Source organism: Colias croceus, chromosome 7 (assembly GCF_905220415.1).
Source record: "Colias croceus chromosome 7, ilColCroc2.1".
NCBI classification, from domain to species: Eukaryota; Metazoa; Arthropoda; class Insecta; order Lepidoptera; family Pieridae; genus Colias; species Colias croceus.
In genome coordinates, this window is record NC_059543.1 from 7,740,488 (window position 1) to 7,749,581 (window position 9,094).

General features: G+C 32.5%; 1 protein-coding gene across 1 annotated transcript; it reads right to left on the reverse strand.

Moving 5' to 3' along the window:
- Positions 1 to 3,680: 3,680 nt before the first annotated feature.
- On the reverse strand, positions 3,681 to 4,658 carry LOC123693246 (retinol dehydrogenase 12-like). Its single transcript, XM_045638246.1, has one exon. It carries the CDS (start codon positions 4,656 to 4,658, stop codon positions 3,681 to 3,683), a length of 978 nt encoding a protein of 325 aa, XP_045494202.1.
- Between the last annotated feature and the right edge of the window lie 4,436 nt (positions 4,659 to 9,094).

A 9,094-nucleotide genomic window follows, 5' to 3' on the forward strand; every position in this document is an offset into this window, starting at 1 on the left:
ATAAATTTATATATTGTTACTTACCTGCCTCAAGAAAAAAAGTATTTTCACTATTATAGTTCAACGCCGCGATCAAAATGGCATCACAATTAGGTACACCATTATAAACGATCACATTTTGAGTAAAAATTATAAATATAACTTAACCAAATAAAATAAAAGATCTATACTGTTTACTGTAGAGAATATTTTTAGCCTTTTAACTAAGAATGCTTCATTCATCATTGCACATTGCACAGTAACTACTTAAGCAGTGCATACTGTGGAATCTCTCAAGAGGCATGTTGTGTTCCGACTAGTTGACGAATGTCGTTATTGCTTTAGCTAATTTGCACGTACATAATCATTGCTTATACTACCATAAATGATTTGAGATTACTCTGTAAGGACACACAAACTCACAATATTCTCACTCTCTTTTCGGTATCATAGTACCTACTTAAGATTAAATAGATGTTGGATAAATAAATATAGAATACTAGCTTTCCACCCGCGGCTTCGCCCACGCAGTCAAAGAAAAACCCGCATAGTTCCCGTTCCCGTGGGATTTCCGGGATAAAACCTATCCTATGTCCTGGGGTAAAAAGTAGCCTATGTCCTTTCTCGGGTATCAAAATATCTCTATACCAAATTTCATGCAAATTGGTTCAGAAGTTAAGGCGTGATTGAGTAACAGACAGACAGACAGAGTTACTTAATATTAGTATGGATTAATAAAGAAATATTTACCATATTTATTACACTTCTTGCAGTTTGTGTATATGATAAGTAAGTTTACTGTACTTACAGAAATCGATTATAAAGTTTGTACTATAAACTATGAATAACACTACAATTATTATTAGCCCACTAGACTTTGTCATAGAGTAAGATAAAAGAGCATGTGTCGGTAAAGTGAATAACTTATCTGCCAAATTTATTAAATCAACTTTTTGTGTGAATCCAACCTGAAAATATATGTAACAGAGATCTGACCATGCAATTAACCAGCCGCGATTTAAAGCTGATATACCCTGAAATGAAATACTGATCCGACAAACATTCTAACTGAGGAAAATGTGTTAAATGATTCAAGGGTAGGGGTAATCCAAATGCAGGCAGATATTTCAGCCCGTTAGTACAGCTATTCATCGATATTCTGTTAGTGTTTTGAAAGCATTCTCTCACAACACTGATGTTAAATTAACCATACAACTTGTAACCGTATACACAAATCAATTGGAATATCAATTATTTAAAATCATATTACTAATGAATGAATAAACACTGCGTGAAATGCACTAATTATACGTATTTGAAATTGACGAGGAAAATTTGCTATAATTGATTTGAAGGCTAATAACTAACTTAGGGATAATAATTGTTATGAGACAACCGGTAAGTTAAGAAAATATTTACCATAAATCAGTACCATATACCTACTACCTATCTATGATAATTTATGGGAGTCATAGAAATCAGTTCATTGCTCTGAATTTAAATAAGTATCATTGCATTACACTCCATACGCAAATTCACAAACGCATAGTACATTTTTTTATATTATAAGATAACAAAAGGTACGGTTTTAGATTAATAGCCTAAAGGAATGATATTTGATTAACACTAGGCACCCGCTCGTCTATCGTACGGTGGCTCTAAATATTTGTGAGCAAATCGCCTGCTGGATACTTCTTGTCTTCACACAAAATTGGATAATACTATTTTACTGTTATCTCTAAACACAATTAATGCATAAAATATATATTATACAATTACAAACTAATAAATATAATGTCAATCTAGTTAAAAGTACCAGATGTAAATAAAATTCAAAGATTGCTAATAGTATTGAATTTAACGCATGCAGATTTTTTTATTTTTTATTTTTATGTTATGGGGAGGCAAACGAGCGGACGCACTGCCTGGTGATGAGCAGGTTGCGTCGCCCATAGACCATAACAGAGGTTATGGTTGTTGCCTACCAGAGAGATATTGGAAGGATTAAGGGATTTGGAAGGAATTAGGGAGAAAGGGGCGAGGATGGGAGGGATTAAGGATAGGGGAGGAGAGGATGGGTTGGGGATAGGAAGGGATGTGGGCCTCCGGACCCCTCACTCACCGTACGGAACGCGACAGTAAACTGTCACTATGGCGCCGATATTCTGTGAGGGTGTGGTACCTTCCACGGTGCGAGCGTGGCCCAGTTCGTGCCGAAGCATGCTCGACTCCCACTCAAAAATTAGATATTCAAGGCTCCCACGCAGATATTCAAGGCTCAATTTAATATAATTGGAATCTTGCGTGGAAAGTACATCCAGTTCCGATACATTCCAGTTGAGCTTCTTATGAATTATTTTGTTTATTATGTATATGTATATACAACAATGTAGTGGATACCTACGTAGCAAAAATAATTGTTTTTCATAGCGTGAGAGCAAATACTGTGACTCGGTTCCGATAAGACTCTGATATTAGATTCAATCGCTGCTCACCAATAGCTCAAAAGCTTTATATTCCATCAAACAGGAAATTCTTTGCCTTTGCATAAAGACAAAATTGTAAAATTCAAAGGGAATATAAGTAATTTTCGAGATTGAAATGATTAGACGTCGCGTCGATACTGGGAGAGTATTTAATGTTAAGATAAGTTACGTTGATAATTAATTTGCATAAACTTTATAAGCTTTATTTTCGTTATAAATAAAAGTACCTATCTAATTATAAATAGTCATTTTCATTAAACAATATGTAAGTATGAACTTACACTACTTTCACTTTACTACATAACATAAATTGTCATAATAATTATTAGGCATAAACCGGTTGTATATAATACAGCTTTACAGCCCAATTTTGTGACTGACTGATAAATATTTTAGGTATGACTGTGCCCGAGACTTCTTCCACGTTTTATAAAAGTACCAAGTAGAGCAAGCTAGAGCAATCAAGACAAAAAAACCCGCGGTCTGAAAGAACACAGATGGCTCGTCACCAAATAAATCTGATAAGTGAAACAGATGTGAAATTCACCTACCCCCATACTTAGGGGTATGGGACTTCGTTTCTATAGGAACAACAGTTTTTAAATCCTTAGTGAATCGTTTTTCTACTATTCAGATGGGACCATAATACAATAATTTAATTTATTTTATTTATCTTTTTATTTATTAATCTTATATTACTTTTAAAACTTACAAAATTTCCATATATGTATTTGAACTGAGTGCTAAGTGCAAGGCTGAAGTGATATCTGCTACGGGGGAAAGTTAGGCGGACCTCCAGTTATAAGATATAAATCAATTTATATTAAGCTAAGGGTACTATAATATATATTATACTTTTTTATAAGAATTTCATATGCATGAATATTAACACAAGTTTACTATCGGTTCGTCTACTAACTTCAGCAGATAATTAAAAATATTTAATTAACGTCTCGTACTTTGTTTTTATGACTTAAAATATTGAACTCCAATGTAGTACAAAGATTTGTCTTTCTTTATCATAAGTCTAAGTTAGATTTATCCACTACAAGTTACTCCGCATATCTGTAATTCTTTACAGACATGCTGTTAGTATTTATCACGCTGATCATGACGGCTTGCTTAGCAATTAAATGCAGTAAAACAAAAACAATCTCAGATAAAATATAATATTTACAATGTTAAATTATTATTACTCACTTGATACAAATACATCTAGACAGCATGTTGCTTTAAAAATAAAATAGTAGTGTTCCATAGATCCTCAATTAGAGTCTTTTCATTTTTGAACTTTACTGTCGGTTTTAATTCGCAATCACTAATGTAACCTCCTGACATTTTTTCTATATTGGGAGCTATACAAGCATGAATAGTAGTTTGTGCACCCTCATATGATGATTTAAAAAAAGGTGAACATAATTTCTTTATATAGTTTCCCAATGGGCCATTTAAAGGCCCGAATATATTGGTATTTACCATTCCAGGGTGCAAGCAAACCGCGCACACATTCTGGGGCATTTTTTTGGCTAAAGCCTTCGTCCATAAAAAGGTACACAATTTACTGTTTAAATAGCGCTTTGCATAATTTTTAGTTTTAAGCCCACGAAGATCCTGCAGGTCCACCTCTCCTTTATAGTATAACCCAGACGCAACTATTACTATACGACTGTTAAATGATTTAGCCAACGTGTCCATAAGAAGATAAGTCAATAGAAACGGTCCCAAATAATTCACTTGCATTGTTAATTCCACTCCGTCTCTGGTAATACAGTTCTTAGTAGATATAATTCCGGCATTATTAACTAAAATATCCAAGTGGTCAATTGTTTTGTTAAAGTCTTCAGCAAAAGCCCGGACGCTTTTAAAGTCGGCCAGATCCAAGTGTCGATATTCCACCGATTTATTGCCTGTAGTTTCTATGATGCTTTGAACGGAATGTTCTGCATTATTCACATCAGCAATAATGACTCTGGCACCTCGGCTCGCCAAATCTTTAGCTGTTTGAAAGCCTATTCCCGAATTCCCTCCAGTCACAAGAATAATTTTTCCATCTAGTCTTGCTGTACATTTGCATTTCACAGTACGAGGTTCAACGAGAGCTCGTGTTAATATACAAAATAGAGCTCCTAAACAATATATGACTAAAGGTACTAAAATGAACAAATAAACCCCTGTGGTCATTAAGAGCCACATGTTGACGCGTTCACGGTTTACTATGATTTGATCGGAGACATTAAATCATTTCAATTTATAACACTGTTATTTTTGGTTAAGTTATAGGTATTTAATTACCAACCGGAGATTATATAGTTTTACAGGTTTATTCAAAGATGCGAATTAAAAGAAGGTTATCATCGTGTTCTTATATTTATATTGATTTGACTCGGTTTTAAACACAATATATTTAAACAGGTTTGCAATATCACTCTTTTATTATACGCAGTGGAATTTTTAAATTGTTTGAGTTTGCATTTATAATTATTAAGAAAATAATAGCAGTGTAGTAAAAGTACCTATTGCTAATAGTGCAATTCGACGGATTTTAAATTAACATATTCATACCCTTATGAGAAAAAAAAATAGGATTAGAGATACGTTTTATAATTAATACAAATAGGTAACCGTAAATAAAAATTAAGTATTGAGACAGACTATATTAGAATATAGTTATATTATGGCATGATAAATATTTTTTTTTAATATGGCACAACATGGCACCCATTTCCCTTATCATGTTTTGATGGTATAAATATATTTTAAATCCATTTTCACAACGTATCCTGTGACTGCCTTTTTGCGAAAAAGTACGCTGTGTAAATTTATCCATGGAACATTAATTTACATGTTTAATTATGTTATCGCCACAGCTGCCACGAAATTAATTTAAAAACTTATCTGATGACAAATATTTGCTTGCGAATGGAATTCACTGATGTTAATATAACATACTGTGTAATTAATATATATACAATATATCCAGTATCATAAATTCTATGAAAATTTATTTAGTAAGTATACATATGAAAATTTTCTTCAGTAAATACGAAATAGTGTTGAAATCTTCATCGATGATCTGGAAATAATAATTGTAAACTCACTTTACGAGGTATTAATAATATGAATTTGTTGTAGGAATGATATAATTTTGCTTAATTAGGATTGTGGATCTACTATAAATTTTGTATGTACTTCATAAGACACAATGGTAAATTAAAGCCATGTGTAGCTGTAATTAATTGTTGGACTACAAAAAGCTCGTAGAAAAGCTGTGAAAAACAATAATACGAATTCTACAGCCCAAACCGTTCTTTTTAAATCCTGTTAAGCTTTCTCGCTTACTTCCTGTGTCGAGAGAATATCACCAATTAGTTTTATCCTGTAAATTTTTATGGCGATAGGAAGATAGCTTACAAATAATTATGCTTCTTGGTCTGCAGCGTGCAAATCACGTTATCATGAGTAGTTTCATTAGTCAGTGCACTCTGCATTTAACAGATATAAATAATGTTAGATATATACTTAATGCCTTATAAATATACTATTTGAAAATATTATAAAACAGTGTTCTAATTTATATTATTCTGGATGAAAAACAAAGTCACAGAAATCCACTCTCATTCATAATTACATGTTGTTATCAATCTAAGTACCACTAGTTGTGTTATATTTAAACTTAAAAGAGTGTGCTTTCTCCCTTTCCTCCGACTCTAATTAAAGGCGAATAAATTCAAGTTGAAACATTTTAAGGCAGCGATGTATTTGAGTAGAATAACAAGCATTACTCTGGCTCGTAAATATGAAATACTGCTTTCAAGTACACGTTCGCTAATGAAGGTAGAAATGCAATACAAGCTCATGGCGTGTCATAAGCCAGAGCTCAGGGCTAAAATTGACGTTTGCTCAACCCAAGTAGCACTTATATAATAATGTCTCATATACGCTCGCATGTAGGTCAAGTGGCCAACTATCACGTCAGGACAGAACCAGTGCTGGATTTGGTATAAGACAAAATGTTTGAGGCCCTGGAATAATTTATGACATCAGGTGCACTGTTACACATTTAAGAATGTTCCTTTAATTTAATCACGTGACTTTCATGCATTTAAATCACATTTAAATGTATGCATTTAAAACATAATAATTCCTTCTATTGAAAAGTATTATCTAGTTACCAGTAGGTATGTATAGTATACATCACTATATACTGCTTCTTTATAAGACAATATTGTGTCCCATTACTGAATTATTAGGACAATATTTAAAAAGCATGGCGTACAAACATTTGACTCCCACTTATGAATTCGCCCAACTAAAAACAACATCAAATTTTAGTAGGATACGTCTAAATGTACGCAGACGAAATTCCAAATTAAAGAGCAATGACAATTATACATTACACCAATAACATACAATACGTAATCACGGAATACCATACGTAGTGATATGATTATATCGCTTATGCTTATGTGGTAATTCATTTTTCCCCCATACAAAGGAGGTGTCAAAAACACAACCCAGTCAAACAAAAAAACACAGCTTGTACGATACAGAGCAGTTACTCGATTTGCTTATCTTTAAGAAACAAAACAGTCATAGACCCAATTAAATCAGTATTTATAATCAGAGAAAAATGGTACGTTGTACAAGTTCGTTATAAATTCATAGTCATATTCTTCTTCAAACTAGAATATTAAACTAGACTATTTATATGTATCTTTAATAAAGCCTACGTACGCTTTTCTTTGTGCGAAATAGGGAAGAGCAACAGGATGTGTAAGTTACTATGCTGAGATTGTCGATTGTATAAACTATTATTTGAGATTACCGTTATTTCACACCATTTTTGCCCATTTCGCACTTTTTTTATAACATTCATATAACATATTTTAATTTTACAACTTCGGAGTCAATATTTTTAAATTGTTTCTGTTATAATGTAAGTTATAACATTTCCTACTCTTGTCAAAACTCTTGTCCTACTCTTATCCTACTCTTGTCTAAAAGTCTTGTCGAAATTCTCAGTACCTATGAAGATCAAACTGGAGAAAATAATAACCAAAACCATTGTAGATGTGTAGGTAAATCAAATGTATGAAGCAGCTTACCTAACTAATTCTAAAACGAAGCAGTCTGCAATAAGGTGTCGCTGAACTAATAAGTATACAGAATAATATTTACAAGATTTAAAAACTAATCCAACTAACACCCTCCCTTGCAACATCTTAAGCTGATTTCGCAAGAAAATAATATTATAACCTTTATTTTAATCCAGCAACCCACAAAATGCTGTAATAGACTGGGTAGATCCCTTTAAAAATAATAAAAAGTGCAAAAAAAACGCAGTCGGATGAAACCCATTAGAAAAGGAGGGAGAATATGATGAAAATAAAAGGAAAAATAAATTACGATCAATCCGAGTTCGGGAAGTGGGAGGGGAGAGCTTTTAAGAGAAAAAAATGGTTTCTCTCGATTTCCGACAAAACTACAAGTCCTACGGAAAAAAGTTTAATTGCAAAGTTGTAGGTAATAAAAAGATCTACAACTTTTGTATTTGCAATTTTTTCACATAACCTCAAAATTTAGGTGAAAAATTCAAAAAACAAAGTTTTTGGTTTTTTATTTTTATCTACAAAAATTATCTACTCTAGTCTATAAGGTTGTGGCGTATATTGTACTTAATACCTGTAATTTATGGCAATAGTTAACTTAACATTTTCTTAAGCTAGTCCCTTTCGTTATATTTATTAAATATATCTACTAAAAGCTGCTATAGTCTATCAATTGTATTGTTTTTACAACTGCTCTCATCACGCATCAACAAAATAAAGCCTCATTCGCAATTATTTTGCCAGACATTAATTCAACAGTTTTTTGTTGCGTCGAAATAAAGAATATTATGAACTTGGATATTATATGTTTCGGAGTTTAATGTTATTGATATCCTTCGTAATTGCACAGTGGAAAAGTTTTTTTCATTTGACTGATAAAGAATTGAAAATATTAATTGAAAATTAAAATATTAATAATACATAAACACACTGTCATAATTATATATTTCATTTAGTACTGAATCATTGCATCTGTACAGTCACGTGGTCTCCTCTGAAAATCAGTGCAGCAATACATTTTAATTAATGGTAGCTGCTTTGCTGACGGGGAGTCCTTTTTGCCACCATTGATATAGGTATATATTTTTTTTCCTATTCTGTGTTAGATTATTAAGATTTATTGTTGTACATGGTGGCAAATAAAACACTTTCTATGTCTATTTCTAACTAGATTTCCGCCCGCGGCTACGCCCGCGTTTTCAAAGGAAAACCCGCATAGTTCCCGTTCCCGTTGGATTTCCGGGATAAAACCTATCCTATGTGTTATTCTGATGTATAAGCTATATTGTGGTAAAGTTTCATTCAAATCCATTCAGTGGTTTTTACGTGAAAGAGTAACAAACATCCATACATCCATACATCCATACATCCATACTTACAAACTTTCGCTTTTATAATATTAGTAGGAGTAGGATTTAAAAAAATAATTCATGTTAAAGTCTATCTAGAGAATCACAGAAATTAGACAAAGAAAAAATGAATAATGTCTTCATTGCCGAAAAGAGGCCTTAACACCAGTTT